The 18,946-nt window shown below is 40.3% G+C and overlaps 1 protein-coding gene across 1 annotated transcript in view; it reads right to left on the bottom strand.

Annotated features, from left to right (window-relative positions):
- Positions 1–18,946, bottom strand: part of DNAH11 (dynein axonemal heavy chain 11) — a 293,212-nt gene that overhangs the window by 74,769 nt on the left and 199,497 nt on the right. Inside the window, exons 58-61 of the mRNA XM_065583334.1 lie at positions 13,537–13,650; positions 12,529–12,672; positions 11,753–11,935; positions 10,880–10,981 (exon numbers count right to left, since the gene is read on the bottom strand). Of these exons, the coding sequence (XP_065439406.1) occupies positions 10,880–10,981; positions 11,753–11,935; positions 12,529–12,672; positions 13,537–13,650 (543 nt within the window). The remainder of the gene's footprint in view (positions 1–10,879; positions 10,982–11,752; positions 11,936–12,528; positions 12,673–13,536; positions 13,651–18,946) is intronic.

Below are 18,946 nucleotides of genomic sequence, written 5' to 3'. Positions count from 1 at the left end.
AGTGCTCAAATTGGTTAGAAGACTGGAGCTTCTCACATTATTGAAAGACCGGACTCCAGCCCCCGCCAAAATCCTGTCACTCATGAAAAAATCACGAGAATTGGCAATATTGCAATTATGCATACATTTTCCTGAACAAAAATCATTGAAGAGTGAAAGCAGTGCCTGTCATGCAGAAAGTACTGATGAATCTGGCCAGTGATCTTCCTCTAAGAACAATCTATCTCAATTTCTTGCTTCTATGGCATTTTCTGATCAGGATGCATTTTTAGCTTCATGACCTTCAACATACCTAAAGTAAACTGCTATTATAATACAATACACTTCCTGTCAGCTACACCAATGTTTGTATAACTATAGTTATATAGAGCTTTTCATCCTAAATCATTTTAAATTCTATGGGATCATACACACTCATTTTTAAACACTTATTACTGAGCAAAGCATGTACTACTATGAATGTTGCCCTGGAATCTCTGTTAGACCAGTGGTCTCCAAACTTTTTTGATCGTGCACGCACCCCCTGCTCCCGGCTGAACTGCCGAGGAAGGGGAAAAAAAAATCAGCGCTGCTCCGGCGGCGCTCCTCCTGCTGCGCACCCCAAAGGATCCTCTTGCGCACCCCCCGGGGTACACGCACCCCACTTTGGAGACCACTGTGTTAGATCACTGATGGTAGCAAGCACTTGCACTCAGTAGTAAATGCTAGCCGGATTAGGCCCTTAGATTGTAATCTCTTTAAGGTAAGAAATGTATTTTACACCATTATAAAGTGATGGATAAATTTGTGGTGTTATGCAAACAATTTTAAAGATGAATAATAAAAACATATCTCCCATCCAAATATCAACCTAGCTCGACCCTGCCTAGGCTGAGCTCTAATACACACCGTATTATCTCTCTGTGTGTATAAACAATTTACACAAGGGTTTTTAGCATATGGTCTTACTTTGGTGCTTCCGGCATAGTATGCCCCCAACACTATTGAAGTAATGGACTATAATGTCTTTACAGTGGGGTTGCTGAGTCATGCTGGGTCAAATATTTATCAGTTAATTTTTTTTAAATGGAATTGTTTTCTATTTATTGTATCTCCTAATATGGGCCCTGATTCCCCCATACATTTACTTCAGAGTATAGTACCTAGTATCATAAGTGGTCCCATTAAAAATATTGGGAACCATCACTGAAGTGAGTGTTTGCAGGCTTGGGCATGTGCATGTAAACCCAGCCTTAAAGGTTTTACACTGTGCGCTTAATTTTTCTTTTAGTAATTTTAATTGGTGTTAAAACACCACAAATATTTAAACAATGTACAGCATTTGCACCAGTAGGTATATCTGTCATTTAAAAAAAAACTACAATAAATCATTATGATATTGTTTGCACTTGACAAGGATTTTAATTTGTCATTTTACAATATATTTTAGAAGGCATTAAAAGTGAAAGGTGAAGCTCATAGTGTCACCTAAGCTGACTATATATTATTGATTAATGACTAACGGCTGCAATGATTATTAATCATTATAGAAAACTGCTATCTACAAAAAATTCTACTTGAAAAATATTTACAGCTTTCTCTGCTGGCCAATAAAAAGGTACTGGGACATAGGGCAGGGAGCCATTTGGAAATCCATGAGTCTAGTCTACAGACAGAGCTCACTAATGACACTCTGCCTTTAACTCTATTATTCTTCAAAAGACTGGGATGGGGAACAGGAGTGCATTGAAGGATAGAGGTCAGTGAATGGATGGACTAATGTTTGGATAGCTGTAGGAAAAATGTAAATGCCTACTTCAGTATGCCTACTTCAGAATCAAGAGATTCTTGACAGAAAAGTAACTCTCACCATTCTTATCCCATTTATATAAAGAGGAAGAGTAGGCAGTTAATAACATCGTAGTAATGGGGACTGGTGCTCACAACTGATGTGGAAAATCTTTATCTTTTTATTACACTGCTTGATTTGACACTGGTGTAAGTTATTTTACATGTGTGGAATACCTGCTTGTTGTGGTATGTATAGGCACCTGGTGATTAGTTAGCCTTGGAAGCTTTCCTGGGCTCACTCAGACTGCGGTTACTGTTGATGTAGAGAGAGAAAGGCAGGCACTTTAAATTAGGAGTGACCATCTTTAAATATTAGAAAGCCCCAATTTTCATTTTTTTCTTGTATTGTGGAAGGCCACAAACAAAGTAAAGGATAGAAGGATCTTATCAGGAAGGCTGGCTACAGAAGGTTTTTGGCAGCTGGAAGTGGGGTAAGGTCTGGTGCTTGGTCTGTGGGGTGCCCATTTCACATTCTCTTCCCCTAAATGATCACATTTGCCTTCTCTCCATGCCCACTATTACAGGGTCCAGATCCTCCACAATGTGACTCTTCCCTACTGTTCTATTACAGCACTCTCCTGTACTGCCTACCTTCAAATCCCTGGTGAACTGTATTCAGTGTCAAACCTGGGGCATTTCAGAAGAGACTGCGAATGGAGCGCCCTGTAGAAGGTAGCACATGGGGGGAGGGATAGCTCAGTGGTTTGAGCATTGGCCTGCTAAACCCAGGGTTGTTAGTTCAATCCTTGAGGAGGCCACTTAGGGATCTGGGGCAAAATCAGTACTTGGTCTTGCTAGTGAAGGCAGGTGGCTGGACCTGATGACCTTACACGGTTCCTTCCAGTTCTATGAGATAGGTATATCAGCTGGGAGCTACTGTATTGGGCCTTGCCTATATTGAAAAGTTACGTTGTGTTAGTTAACATGTGTTCTAACACATTAAATACTCAGGGCAAGATCCATTCCTGTGCAAGAGCTCTGCCTAGTGCAGGGGAAGAAGCAGGATGCAGAGGGTATATCTGCACTGCAGCTGGGAGCCAGCCTCCCTCTGGGTTAACAGACTTGCACCTGCTTCACTCTATCAGGCATGCTAAAAATAGCAGTATCGGAGGGGTAGCCGTGTTAGTCTGAATCTGTAAAAAAGCAACAGAGGGTCCTGTGGCACCTTTGAGACTAACAGAAGTATTGGGAGCATAAGCTTTCGTGGGTAAGAACCTCACTTCTTCAGATGCAAGGGAAGATTGGTGTAGCATAGTTAAACTCCAATACTCACCTTCCATCCCCCCTCCCTCTACAGGCTACCTACCTACATGCTGGGAGGCACAGGCATAGACCAGGAGTGTTAGAAGCTCCCTAAAAGTGATGGAGCCATGGCCCCCGATGCCCCCTGTTCTGGCATCCCTGGCACAGACCTGAATCCAGCTCATATGCAATAAGCAGGGTTCCCCTACACCAGAGAATCCTCTGTCCATTTACAGCTAGACTGTGACTCACTTATGCTGCCTGAGTGGCATAAAGGGGTCGTAAATTCACAATAGAATCTGGCCCCCACTGTATCAAAGTCTATCATGTTAGATGTTAAACATTTTGTCAGCAGGTCATGATTAACCGTACAGTTCTACATGACAGCCTGTGTCTCAACTCAGTACAACTCAGTCAGGTGGGTCATCATGTTCGTTAACATGATCTAACACAATATAACTTTTCCAGTGTGGACAAGCCTTGGGAATTCCAGCTAATTTTGAGTATAAAAAGGAAAAAAGTTTGGGGGACAGGGTGTGGCAGGGGGGGGTCCACAAATTCTAGATCAACTGCAGGTTATTCATCCTAGACTGCATATAGCAACTTGTTTGGGAGAAGAATGCTGCAGTGGGACTAGATGCAGAAGAAAGGAAACTAACCCTGGAAAAGTGAGAACACCCATAAACTGGAGATGGCCTGTGAAATGCTGGGTGATAGCTAGGTCAAAAATGAAGTGCTGGACTTTCTGGAATTGGTAGATGTATATTCTATCAAAATAGGAAATATGTATAGTAACCCTGGTTTGTGCCTTACATCTGAGGACCTCAAACTGATTTATAATCATAGAATCAGAAATGTAGAATGGAAGGGACCTTGAGAAGTCATCTAGCACAGCCCCCGCCTGCACTGAGGCATGACCAAGTATACTCTAGACCATCCCTGACAAGTGTTTGTCCAATCTGTTCTTAACCTCGTTTGGAAGCCTCCTCTGAGCTTAACTAGCCTTATACTTACAGTTTTTCCTATTATCTAACCTAATATTTCATAATATTTAACCTAACTGAATTAAGCCACAGGACATCCCATAACTTTTATAGGTGGGGAAGCTTGACAACCTCTGTGGCTCGAAGTATGTGGCAATGCTGGGAAAAGAATTCTGACTGGTCTTTATCATAAGACTCTGGTAATAAAATAAGATTAATTTGTTTGTAGCTGAAGCGCCTAGAATCTAACTTTTACTACATGGAGATTATTTCCCCAGCTTTCTGTATAGAAGTGGTTTTAACTAGGGCTGTCAATTAATCGATTAACTCACACGATTAACTCAAAATTTTTTATCGTGATTAATCGCACTTATAACAATAGACTACCAATTGATATTTATTAAATATTTTGGATGTTTTTCTACATTTTCAATATTGATTTCAATTACAACACAGACTACAAAGTGCACAGTGCACACTTTATATTATTATTTTTGATTACAAATAAATGCACTGTAAAAATGATAAAAAATAGAATTTTTCAATTCACCTCATACAAGTACTGAAGTGCAATCTCTTTATCGTGAAAATGTAACTTACAAATGCAGATTTTTTTGGTTACATAACTGCACTCAAAAACAAAACAGTGTAAAACTTTAGAACCTACAAGTCCACTCAGTCCTACTTCTTATTCTGCCAATTGCTAAGACAAACAAGTTTGTTTACATTGACGGGAGATACTGCTGCCTGCTTCTTGTTTACAATGTCACCTGAAAGTGAGAACAGGCATTCACATGGCACTGCAAGATATTTACAGGCCAGATATACTAAACATTTGTATGCCCTTTTATGCTTCAGCCACCATTCCAGAGGACATGCTTCCATGCTGATGATGCTCGTTAAAAAAATAATTCATCAATTAAATTTGTGACTGTACTCCTTGGGGGGGGGAGAATTGTATGTCACCTGCTCTGTTTTACCCAGATTATGCATATATTTCATGCTATAGCAGTCTCAGACGATGACCCAGCACATGTTCATTTTAAGAACACTTTCACAGCAGATTTGACAAAACGCAAAGAAGGTACCGATGTGAGATTTCTAAAAATAGCTACAGCACTCGACCCAAGATTTAAGAATCTGAAGTGCCGTCCAAAATCTGAGAGGGACAAGGTGTGGAGCATGGTTTTAGAAGTCTTAAAAGAGCAACACACTAATGTGGAAACTACAGAACCCAAACCACCAAAATAGAAATTCAACCTTCTGCTAGTGGCATCTGACTCTGATGATGAAAATTAACATGTCAGTCCGCACTGCTTTGGATCATTATCAAGCAGAACCCATCATCAGCAAGGGAGCATGTCCTCTGGAATGGTGGTTGAAGCATGAAGGGACATTTAGTGCATCTGGCATGTAAATATCTTGCAATGCTGGGAGTGGCTGGCTCATTACAGAAGCAGCTTTTCCTCTCCTGGAATTGACACCTCCTCATCTTTTATTGGGAGTGGACTACATCCACCCTGATTGAATTGGCCCTGTCAACACTGGTTCTCCACTTGCGAAGTAACTCCCTGCTCTCCATGTGTCAGTATATAATGCCTGCATCTGTAACTTTCACTCTATGCATCTGAAGAAGTGAGGTTTTTACTGATGAAAGCTTATGCCCAAATAAATCTGTTAGTCTTTAAGGTGCCACTAGACTCCTCGTTGTTCTTGTACATACAGACTAACACGGCTACCCCCTGATACTTAACAGTGCCATGTGAATGCCACTTTCAGGTGACATTGTAAACAAGAAGCAGGCAGCATTATCTCCTGCAAATTGTAACCAACCTTGTTTGTCTGAGTAACTGGCTGACCAAGAAGTAGGACTGAGTGGACTTGTGGGCTCTAAAGTTTTACATTGTTTTATTTTTGAACGCAGTTATTTTTGTACATAATTCTACATTTGTAAATTCAACTTTCATGATCAAGAGATAGCATTACAGTACTTATATGAGGTGAATTGAATTTTTGTTTTTGTTTTTTACACTGTAAATATTTGTAATAAAAATAAATATAAAGTGAGCACTGTACACGTTGTATTCTGTGCTGTAATTGACATTAATATATTTGAAAATGTAGTAAACATCCAAAAATATTTAAAATAAATGGTATTCTATTAAAAACAATGAGGAGTCCTTGTGGCACCTTACAGACTAACAAATTTGTTTATTTGTTAGTCTCTAAGGTGCCACAAGGACTCCTCGTTGTTTTTGCTGATACAGACTAACATGGCTACCCCTCTGAAACCTGGTATTCTATTGTTGTTTAACAGCGCGATTAATCACGATTAATTTTTCTAATAGTTTGACAGCCCTAGTTTTAACTATATTTTTTTAATGAAATTTTTATTTTTATATAGTTGACAATCCTTGAAAGGTATTTGTTTGTATACGTTTCTTGGTGATTTAGACTGCAGTGTTATAATGACTTTAATCTTTTTAAGCCTTATATAATATTGTCAGATGAGCACAAAGTTTTAATTAAAATGTTTCAATTATTTCAGTAACAGATATTATTACCTTTAAATGGACAATTCAAATACATTGCAGTAACAGCCAAGTGGTATCTTTCCTTTATCTAGTGCTACATTACAATAAGTGAATTATTGTGAGCCCATTTCGAAATCTGATAATGCCATATCGCTTCACGATGCCTTTTTGAGTGTATTTGTAATTTATACAAATGAGCTACTTAAGTCAGATTACTCATGTAAAACAGCAAAACACACTGGGAAGGAGTCCCTTTTTCCTATAGTTTGCTGAAAAAGATAAGGCCTTTGGATAAACTACAAGATTTTTTCCACTGGCCTATGAACAAACCACCCCATAATAGAAGCTGAGGGGATGTGGGCTGCAAGAAGCAAACATGGAGTTCTCCAGCTCAACAGGAGATCTTGCAGTACTCATGATTCCCTTACTCTAAGGGAATTGCCACATTAAATCAAACCAATGGTCCATCTAGTTCAGCATCCTGTCACCGAATGAGTCACAGGAAGGTAAGAAACCCCTTAGTTTCTTATGGGATAGCCTGCCCCCAAAGAAGTTTCTTCCTAATTCTCAATAGTTCAAGGTTGCATTAAGGCCTGAAGCAAAGAGGATTATTTCTCTTCCAAAACTCTTGTTCATTTCTAATATTTGTTATAAAAACTCTGGATATTCTTGTTAACCATACAAAGGTCTAATTCCTCTTTGAATCCTATTCAGCTCTTGGACTCAATGACATGCACTAGCTCAGGGATCGGGAACCTCTGGCACGCGGCTCGCCAGGGTAAGCACCCTGGCGGGCCGAGCCAGTTTACCTGCCGTGTCGGCAGGTTCAGCTGATCGTCACTCCCACTGGCCACGGTTCACTGTCCCAGGCCAATGGGGGCTACAGGAAGAGGCAAGGGCCAAGGGATGTGCTGGCTGCAGCTTCCCACTGCCCCCATTAGCCTGGAGCGGCGAACCGTGGCCAGTGGGAGCCGCGATCGGCCGAACTTGCTGACGAGACAGGTAAACAAACTGGCCCGGCCCGCCAGGGTGCTTACCCTGGCAAGCTGCATGCCAGAGGTTGCTGACCCCTGCACTAGCTCAACTACAAGATACAGACTTGATGCAAAAATTACTGGGTGAAATACAATGGCCTGTATTATGCAGGAGATTAGACTAGATCATCATAACAATCCCGTTTGGCCTTGAAAAAAAAATCTATTACTGTCTTGTGGCAAGGAGTTCCACAGGTTAAATATGCATTGCATGGAAAGTATTTTCTTTGAATTTGCCACATTTCAATTTCATTTACTCTCTCTGTTCTTGTGTTACATAACAGAGTGAATAGAAATTCCTAAGTTAACTTCTCTATGCCATTTATTTTATACATTTATATGTCCCCTCTTATTTGCCTTTTCTCTAAGGTAAACAATTCCACTCTTTCAATCTTTCTTCATATGAGACTTTTTCCATGCCCTTAATTATTCTCTGAACCCCCTCTAATTCTGCAAGATCCTTTTTTGAGATGGGGTGACCAATACTACATACAGTGTTCCAAAAGAGGCCATACCCATTCATTTATATAATGGTGCTGTATTTTCTGCATTGTTCTCTCTTCCATTTTATAGCCAAGGATAAAAGATATTGGGTATATTTCGAATACAGATGTGAAATATAAGTATTAATTAATATTTTAATATAGGGCATACATGACTTAGGCCTGTAAGATATTTAGCTTAGCCAAAGAGGCCTTCAGGCTGAAGAATGGGTTGACATGACTAGCTAACTGATAAATAACCTTGTGCTGGAAATTGTGCTGTTATAGTAAATGTGTTAAGTGCTACTGTCTGGGGAAAAATGTATTGCGATGTACCAGATAAAACCAGTTAAAGCTGGTTGTAACATTTTGGGAATTTTTGCAGACATAGGGTGTCAGCAATGTGGTAACAACCAGTTATTATGGTGACTGAGGGATGTAAATGTTAATGAGTATAAAGGTAAGTAACAAGTTAGCTTCTGAAAAACAGGGCACCCCAAATTTAGTGGGCTGTGGAAGTACAGATAAGGAAAAGGGGGTTGAAACTTTCATACATATGTATCAACCGCAGTGGGCTTTAGCATAACACATTATAGAAGTTGTATTCCGGCCTGTGAACCTGAAGAGACATCAGGATGACGCGTACTGAGGGTGATGGTGACAATGAAGATGAGGAGGAGGTGGCAGACACTCTAGAGTTCCCCAGCAGATATGAATGAAGCCAGTCACAGGGCTAAACACTTTGCACTCTCTCCCTGCTGTTGGATTTCAGTGTTTCTGGGATTGTTTCTCTGCTTAGCGGATTGGTTAATAAACGGCCTTGTGATAAACTGCAATTGTTTCTTGTGTGCTCCTCGGGTCCCTCATTCTAACAATATTAGTAATAATTTTCCTGATGCTGTGGCCATCCAGGAGACTGAGCCCTGATCGATCACTGCAGTCTAAGAAATTAATCAATATACCAAGTCAGCAATTACACAACAATTTCTTATGCATTCTAGCACTGTGTTTGCGTTTTTGACCACTGCTGACATTGAACAGAGGTCTTCATTGAACTGTCTATAATGATGTCCAAGTCTCTTTCCTACATGATACCGTTAACTTAGAACCCGGAAAGATGGAGGAGGAGATCAAATTATTCCTTCCAACATGTATTACTTTGCACCTATCAATATCTAATTTCATCTGCTATAGTTTTGCCCATTCACTTAGCTTGGTGAAATCCCTCTGAAGCTCCTCACAATCTTCTCTGGACTTGACTAACCTTTTTAAAAGACAGAACTGTAACCTGTCATTCTATTGTCTGTTTTACTAGAAAAAGTAACCACATCCAGCCTCTCTGCAAAAGGAAGTGTATTCTATATGGCTATTGAGAAAAATATTCATGTTAAATATGGAATGTGATGATATATTTGGCCATATACGGGAAACAGATAACAGCAAGGGGAACAGTAACTTAACCTGTGGTGTACAACTTTTCCTACAGGAAACTCACCATAATTAAAGCAAAATAAGCACATGACCACATGTAGAGAAATTCATAAGGGAAAAAAATAAATGGGAAATGCACATATATCAAGGGTCAGAAACTGGACTCAGAGATGGGACCTTACTGAATTATAAGAAGAATAAGCAGACAGTAATAGTGCTATTAAGCACAGAACAAGAAAGCACAAGCTCTCTACTCTGAAAACTGACGAAGAAAGGCACTGTGGGAGTCCCACATTTGCTATCTCTCAATGACTTCCAGATCATTATTACCATCACACATGCTTAAAAGGATTTATTCCCCCTCTTCTCAACCACCTATTTGCCAGCCTTGCAAACTCAGTCTGGGATCTGAAAGTCAACCTGGGTCCTTTCCTTCTGTATGTCACTCCCTGATAACAAGGATTCTGCAGGCCAAATTCTCCCCAGTTAGAAATGAAGTTGTGCAGGTCTGACTCAGGATAGAATCTGCTCCTTCTATTGGAATTTTGTTAACAATCTGACAATGAGCAAGACAGGACAGCATCCCAGATCACTTTCTCACAGCTAAGTTGATTCAGCAGGGCTGACAGGAGTAAAGAAAGCAGTAAAGAGTTATTTTTGTCCAGAAAGTAAGCATATGTGGCTCTGAATATAAACACTGGAGAAAGAGTTCAATAAATATGTAGTGGTAAATATATTTTTTGGTACAACCAATAACTCAGAAGACAGGATGGTCTGAAGAAGCTGAGGTCCTGGTTTCCATCTCCAAGTTTCTCAATGTTTTTCTTAAAGATTCAGAGGGGATTTAATATCATTTTTATTATGTAATTAATTCCAAGCATAAATGTAGATGGGCATGAGCTTCCAATGCCCATTCTGGTAGTTATTTCTAGGCACCCACAAGTCAATAGCCATATAACAACTGATTCTGCAGGGATATACAGCTCATACAAATCATTCTGTTATTTATATCAATTGCCATTTTTGTTTATTAAATCTATTGGTTATATATGTAGCTGAATGGCTTTGGGGAAATTCTGTAATTTCTTGTTAATGGCCTAATGTGCTCCAACTGAAAATGCAGGATGCCCTTCAATAGGTTTATAGGAAAAGTAGTAATAAAGCTTAATACAACCATATCTTTGACACTAAAACAAGGACTTTATGGCATTTCAGAGCTGGGGAGTAATAAAACCAGTTATCTTTCTGGACACAGTCAGTGCCTTGCCATAGAGATGGACACAAGCCAATGAAATGAGCTCAAGATACTGGAAGAGGACTATCGTTGTTCAGACACTACTTACAATAAGCTTTTTCCTAATTGCTCCTAGCTTTTCAGTGGCTGCTGCTAGTTCAGCATTTGCCTGGGCTAATGCATGACGTTTTGGCTCCACATCACAATACACCTTGAGAAATAGAGAGAGTATAGTTTTATTAGGACAAAAAATAGATCTTGTATTCATTCACAAAAACTGCAAATGACACCTGATGAAAGAGCTTCTAATCTGTACAATGAACCTGTAAGTCACAGGTTGCATACATTTGCTTTACCTTTGTACATGGTAGTGAAATACATACAAACCTACATTAAATACATAATTATAGCTATACACATGTTACTTGCTTTCTAGGAGAGGAGTTATCCCTTGTAATTCTGACAGTAGCGTATTTAAGGATATCTTAAATAGAAATGAACGCTGCCCACTCATACCAAACACTTTCCAACTTTTGTTTCCTTAGCACAGAATTAAATGACATCCAGCCATCATATTGCCATGGGCTCACTAGTTTGCATATATATCACTGGCATCTACTGGAGAATCAGAATTGCTCAACTGTGTCTCAGACTGCCTGTCATGTAGACAGCTAGCTGAGGTTTTCCTTTAGTTCAAGTGGAAGGGGGAATGTGTATCTGGAGAAGAAAGATATATGATCTGTCCCCACTGTTGCATCATAATGACAATTACAAACCCCAATGGCCACAAATTTGTTCTTTAAAAATGAAGTTTTCAAGCCTTAGCACTGTTTTCCATTCAACCTCCATCTGCATTTAATCTTGTATCTTCACTGAAAATAATACACTGAGTCTGCTGAAATAGTCACAAGCGTCTATTGTAGTATCCTTCCAAACTCACCTACTTGTCCAGTCAGAGACCAAATATTTTGATATACAGTACCTCATAGAATTTTACTATGTTGATAACCCAGGCACAGAGACCAGCTGCTGCAAAGGACTTCGTGCGGACCAAATTTGGGTTGAATTCTGGATCTTTCAAGTAATGTTCTTTGACCACTTTCAGACAGTTCTCAGGAATATGCTCCTTATCATAACTAATTAAAGCTTGTAGGAAGTCATCAACCTACAAGAAGAAGAGACCTAATGTACCCAATCCATTTACACTGCAGAGAACATTCCAAGATCACAAGTTAACTCCTGCTTTCATGACCTTAAAATATAAAAACTGGCACTCTGCATTTAGTTTGTTTTTGGAGATTGCACTGAGCACTAAGTGAATACAAATTTGAAAAAAAGAAAAAGAAAAAAGTGTGGCCTGAAGCACATCTTCACAGGAATCATTCATTTACAGAACCCCTCCCATCACACCCCCTCAAAAAACCCCAACCACCCGAGTCGCTTTTTGCAATTAATTTGGGAAATTGTCTAATATCAGGTAAAAACATATATACAATTTTCTTCCTCTTATACTTGACTGCTCTCAGTTTTGCAAATAATGAGTAACTCCCAGTTGATGCTCATGTTGGCTTCAATATGCCACTGAAGCCACGGGGAGACATGATTTATAACAATATGACATACAGCTCTTTCAATTAAGTCTTTAAGAAAGTGATATTACATTTGACTCAAAACTACCCTTGACTGTAATATTTAATTAACTAGCCCTCCTCTCACCCACCACACATAGCCAACAGATGATTTCCCACTGTCCAGTACCTTTCCCATGAAGACTTTAGCAGCTTTCCAACTTCGGTCTTTGGGCACTTTGCCTTTATAAGCCAGTAATACCATGACTGCAGCAGTAACATTTGTTACTGCAATTGGTGGGTTGGGGAAGGCTTTCAATTCAGTGAGATTAACCTGAAGAGCAATCACACAAAAAATCAACAGAAAGCTGCCAAACATAGAGTTAGCCATCCGCAAAGCGAGAGATGTCTACAGAGAAATAATGCAATTGCTGGTGCAGCAGAGGTACCGCAGAATCATTCTGATAAAGAGATTAAGAATGCACAGCTGTACTCTTTGATGACTCTTGATTGCTTGTGATCCCATTGGTCATTACTTCATATAGTAAGTAAAGCTGCAACTATCTGCATGATAGTTAAAGGAAGCCATCACTGTCCAGGAGCACTAAAATGAACAAGCAATGTTCTGTATGGATTCTATATACATATATAATTTTCTACAGCGTAAAATGCAAAAGCCATTTTTTCATGCAAATTTCCTATTGGATTTGAACCCAAATCAACTAATTATTCTTGTTACAGTCTATATTATATTTAATATAGATTATTCGATATGACTTGACTTTATCATCAGTGAAATAAATCACAGTAAAATAACCTATATACTTGTACTATACTGTAGTGCTACTACTTTCAATAACAGTAGGTAAAATAATCTATACACATCATACGACTGTCAGTTTTCTTCTGGGCACACGCACTTCTTCCCCCTGTCCTGCATACACACACAGCAGATCCTACGTCACAGTGATGCTTCCAACCAGCCAGCACTCAAGAGGTTCAAGGTGCTCCTTCATACTAATTATGCTGCTTCTACAAAATTCCCAGGGGCTGCCAGTCTAGGGAGGTTGGGGAACAAGCTCATTCCTGAGCTTTCATTGATCAGTACAGCAACAAGACCAATGGGCTGACACATACATAGCTTATTAAAATCCTTTAAACCAAGTTCCTCACAGTCATTAAACTGCCTGGTTCTTACCTTATTAAGTGTATTTAAAGCTGCCGTAGCAGCCACTAGAGCAGGTTCAGCTTTCACCAGGTCATCTTCACATTCTCTCTGCTTCAGAGATACTTCTGTTTGGATTGCCACTACCTGTTCAAACAAAGAATCTTAAGAGTTTACCCTGAGACCTAATTTTCCACATGCAGTCAGTTACATTAGGCACTGTCGCATAAACTGTGTAGCAGATCCTATGCTCCTACAGTTACTGTATCATGAGAACCAAAAATCTCCCAACATACAATAATCCCAAGAAAGAGACAATGGGTCAGATCTCCAGCTGTGACTGAGCTCTGCTAAATTAAAGCTCCACATGGCAAGTTACTTACAACCCCAGGCCTATAGGGAGACCACTATTGCAGCCTCCTCTTCCTGCAGACCACTGCATCCAGACAAAACAAACCCCATTACTTCTGATAAAGAGTTAAGAGCGCCACGTTTCTTTCATCCTAGCTGCTCTCTTTGCTGTCCTGAATCATGAAGTTGCTCCCTCTTCCTGTTCTATCCTTTTCTGAGCAGAAACATGGAAGAAGATGGAGGATACCCCACTGAAATTCTTTGAGGAAAAAACAAATTGATATCAAGAATAGAGGTAAAAAAGTGAGCAGGCAAATGGAGGAGCTAGAAAATGGCAGAAAAAATGTCACATTTGTGGATCTCAGACAGATTTATCTGGCATCTTGACAAAAAAGGTTAAGTTATGCTATCATTTGCCCAGTTATGTAATCACAATATACTCTGGATCAGGGTCATAGCTAAACACTCTGATAGTTTTCATTATAATCGTTTACACTGACAGTTTTATAACTAAATATAAAATAAAAAATGTATGCCAGGCTTAAATTTGGTGAATGTGTTTTATTCTTGGAATATATATTTTCTTTTAAAATTGGTTTTGATTGTATTAATACATCAGGTAAGAAAATAGACATTTAGACCACTTTGGGATTTTTGTAATTGTGTAATTGAAAAACAGCATGAATTTTAAAAAATAGAAATTTGCCCAGAGCTTCTGGTTTATGACATTGCTTTTGTACTGTGGAAATAAATTAAGCTTTCTGATAACTTAATGGTGTCAGCTCTATTTTAATAATACCCACTAATTAAATAAACATGCATTTAAAAAGCCATTTCAGAACAGCTACAAGGCACTTTGTAAGGGAGAACTTGTATACCAGTGGCTAAATTACCACCTACACAGAGCAATTATTCTTATCCTGAAACCACCCTGGAAATACACTGCAAAATTTGTTACCTGATAATTTCCTTTTTGGATATGACCTCTTTGCCTTTCAAAGACATTTGGATTGCTATTCACTTCCTGCAAATATCATAGGCACCTCAGACTTGTCCATGAGGCTCCACACCTTGACCACTCTCCTCCTGCTCTCATTCCAGAAGCGTATAATAAATGTGGCTGAATAAAGTGCTACTGTTACAAAGTTTTATTTTTAATCTACTAGTAAAAATTTAGTGTTTCATTACAATTGTGGAAGCACTCATCTGGAGTGAAAGTGGAAGGGACATGGCTCGCTCTTAGAGCAACATGGACAAGTATGAGTGGCCTCCAACATCCGTAGAATGAGGAAACTAAAAATAGTATAATTAAGTTATTTAGGTACCATGGCTTGGAGCACTTTCCACTCAAGGAATTTTCCTTCTGTAGAAGAACGAAGGTGAACCCAATAGCACTCTGTAAAAACAGTGTTGTTGGGAGTGACTACATAGCAGCTTTACACAATTTCAATTCAATTCAGTGAGATTTTATTGGCATGACAACTCACACAAACGTTGCCAAAGGAGGAGAGGCAGGAAGAGACAGATCCTCCTCAATGGTTGACTCCCTTTCTGCCCAGGATGCTGCCATGAAGAACGTTGAATGGGCACTGATCCCCTTGGGATTGGTTTGATGTCTGGCTATGGAGGAGCTTTCAGGCCCAGGCATTAGGGTGAAAGAAATGAACAGATAGCAGAACAAATCAGTTTTCCTAAGGTAAAATTGAACAACTCTTTCATACAGGTGTAGAGGCTTTGGGAAAACAAAGGAAGAACAATTTTCTGTGATGTATGGAAAGAAGAGTTTATCTTGGTAACAAACGATTCAGTAGTATGAAAAATGACTGTTATGGAAGATGTAGTAAGAGCAGAGGCTTCAGACTTTTCTGATATGACTGTGATCAAGAAGCATGTCTGTATGGAAATGAAATGCAGAGACTTAGATGCCATCTGTTTGAATGGGTCATGAGAGCCTACAGAATTCTGGGAAGATCCCAGGTAGGGAAGGCAGGACTGACTGCTAGTTTTGGTACACATGCTCCCCTAAAGAGCCTGACTACCATTGGGTGATCTACAAGAGACATGGAAGAGCCTGTGTTTATAACACTATTTAGTGCTGAGACATGAGATATAATGGTAGGAGGTCTTTGGCCCAAGTTTAGGCCATCTTGCAAGACATCCGGAAGAGCTAGGATGACTAGTTTCCTGGAGTTGTCTTTCTAGCCTGGTATCAGTAGAATTTTGTCCAAATTCTTGTGTAGGCTAAGAGGGTGGAAAGCCTGTGGGATGCTAAGATAGTCTATTATTGTGGAAAAGTAACCCATCTAGGTTAGCCAAGCTGTCACGCTCCAAAATCAGGACCTGGATAATGGATAGGAGATCCTGTCAAGTGAGAGATTGAATAGAAACAGTTCTCAGTACCATGCCTTCTTCCATAATTTCCTCTTTTTTCACCTTCTGAGTGACTCTTCCTAGCAGAAGGGCAGGGAAAGCACAGAGCCAAAACAGATCTGAGTCAGAATGTCCAATCCCAGTGAGGTGTGGTCTTCTTCTCAGGTGAATAAGAGTTTCACCTTTGCATTTTGATTGTATGCAAATAGATCTCCCTGGAGATAGCCTGGGGTACTGGAAATCAACTGTAATAGTTCTAGGTTCAGGGAGCATTCCATGTAGTCTCTCTGCTGATAGCTTAGACAGCCCACTTTTGTGTTCAGTGTCCCCCTTATGTAAATCACTCTGATTCAGCTACGGGTGGCCTTCTGCCCAGGAGACAATCTGGCCCACTTCAGCCAATATACTTGAGTTTCTTGTCCCCACCTCACAATATATAGGAATCGGGTACTATCCCTTTAAATAATTTGGGAGCCCGCGAGTGGGCCTCCCTATCTTCTGTTCTGAAGACATTCGGAAGCCTGGTAGAGCAACAGCGTACATAGGTAGCTAGAGAAGACTTGTGTATTTGTATATAGTTAATAAATACCATTATTTAGAATCCAGTTGTGCATGTGTGGTTTCCCCATATTCTTCCTGTTGTGTAGAGAGCAAGGACAACACTCCTTGCCCATTTATATATAGAAGAGGCATCAAATTGTTGTGCTCCTTTCTCAGGGGATCCTGGAAGTTCCAAAGAGCCAGCCTGAATGGTTCTTGATCAGTGACGATAGTCTGATTTGTGTAGTCCCAAGAACCTTGCAGAGGTTTCTCTAGAAGAGTCTTGGCTGGTGCTGGGTAAGCCCAGAGGTCTTAAATATTGTCCTGTCTGAGTCCCTTTGCCTGGCCAAGTGACGGCCCCTGAGCTGCGAGCGATTGTGGGAGAGCTCCTAGTCTTTGCCTCATGATACAGTCTCCTTAGACATGGGAGCACCTCATGGCCTACCTAATCAATTTGACCAGCACTGCCATGTGGGAGAAGAGGGGAATAGAGGGAGGGGACTGATTCAGGGAAATGATCTCTGAAAAACTGTCATTCTGTAGAAGAAGAATAGATTGGGGGCAGTTTGAAAAGGGTATTTTTGCTCACCGCTGCCCCCTGAAATTGGGGATTTAAAACTGGGGTGGTGATAGATAAGCAAGGATTGCTGAGTTTCTGCTCGGTTTACATGATGGAAAGTGGAGAGTTTGGAGAGAGGGTAGGAGAGGCCTGGCCATACTGTGACACAGAAATGCCATTGGTGCCAACTGGCAAAGGGTTCACTGCAACTCCTGTCTCAGTCCTGACAAACTCACTATACCTAATACATTGCTTTCATGGTATTTATGCATAAAAGGTAGCATGTGAGATCTCTACTGAAAGTGTGTATCCTATTGATACCCATAACCATTGTGATATTTAAGGAGTAATGTAACTATATTGAAAATTATGCTCTTATGGTATGGAGTGAAAATGAGTCACCAGAGAAGCGTATGTCTCGGTGGAGGCCCATTCAAGTTGGAGGGTGTTGTCACCCCGCACAGGCTAGCCAAATATGTAATGCGTTGCTTTATTGTCCTCCATTGCAACAATCCAAAGAAGTCAATAGAAAACCATCAAAGATAAACTATAAACATTGAAACTATCTGGAAGTGGAAAGGAAGGATATGACAGCAAGGGAGTCACCCTGTCTGTGAATAAAGACAACAGACTGATTCAATATCTGAACAGGATGGAGAAAGATACTCTAGATCCATTCTCTGAGGAGCAGAAATGTTTCATGAAAGGTTGGGTCCTGGCTCCTTGGGGCTAGTGAGTGCTACAAAAGACTGAACGTTGGAGGTGGGAATCTGCTTTATTAGCTAGGAAAGGTAACTGTTAATAAGTGTAGGCCCTAGTTCATGTTTTATGGTTTTGTTTTGTATGTAACTGTTTGTTCCCCCTGGTTTTTATTTGAATCTCTTTTTTTCTTAAATAAATTTCTCTTTCATTTATTATAACTGAACTTAAATGCTGCATGTGATGCAGGAACGGTGTTCTAAGGCAAAACTAGGGTACACCATTCCTTTGGAAATGGAGGATCTGGGATTTCTGTGGGCATTCAGTGATCAGGGGCTGAACATCATAGGGGGACACTTTGAAGGGACTTGGGGCCTGAGGTGCTGCTATTTTCAACTGTCAGGGCTGGTGTAGCTTAGAAGAGAGTGTTTGAGCAGCTGACAGGCTGATTGTGTCAGGGCGTTAACACCCAGCTGGCACAGGCAAGGCTGCCTTGCACCGCAGGCAGGTGGCAACAAGGTGACTCACAGTCCTGAGTGCCCCGAGAACCTACCCTAGAGCAAAGAACAAATTTCAGAAACAAATATGACCATCAAAAATAGCCCAGGCCACCAGTAATTTTCCCTTCTAGGTGCAGTGGGACAGTCACTTGCACAAGTACCACCTCAGTGTCTCCCCAGTGACCACAGAGCTCATGTGTGACTATTGGACACCTAATATGTGAGTTGAATTATTTGAGGCCTGGCCGATAAGAGGTCTGTCTTGGCTCCCTACAGGCTCAGGGTTACTCCACCGGTCTGGTCTCATACAGTCTGGCTTTATTCAAGTCTGAACCTGTCAGATTCTTCCACACTGGGCTATTTTGATCCCTCAAAATACATTTTAAGCTTCTTGTAGAATCCAGGTCCTTGAGTAGATAACCTG

The sequence above is a fragment of the Chrysemys picta genome, chromosome 2, assembly GCF_011386835.1.
Source record: "Chrysemys picta bellii isolate R12L10 chromosome 2, ASM1138683v2, whole genome shotgun sequence".
NCBI lineage: Eukaryota > Metazoa > Chordata > Testudines > Emydidae > Chrysemys > Chrysemys picta.
Note: the sequence above shows the minus strand (reverse complement) of the source record. Positions and strands in the feature narration are given on the sequence as shown.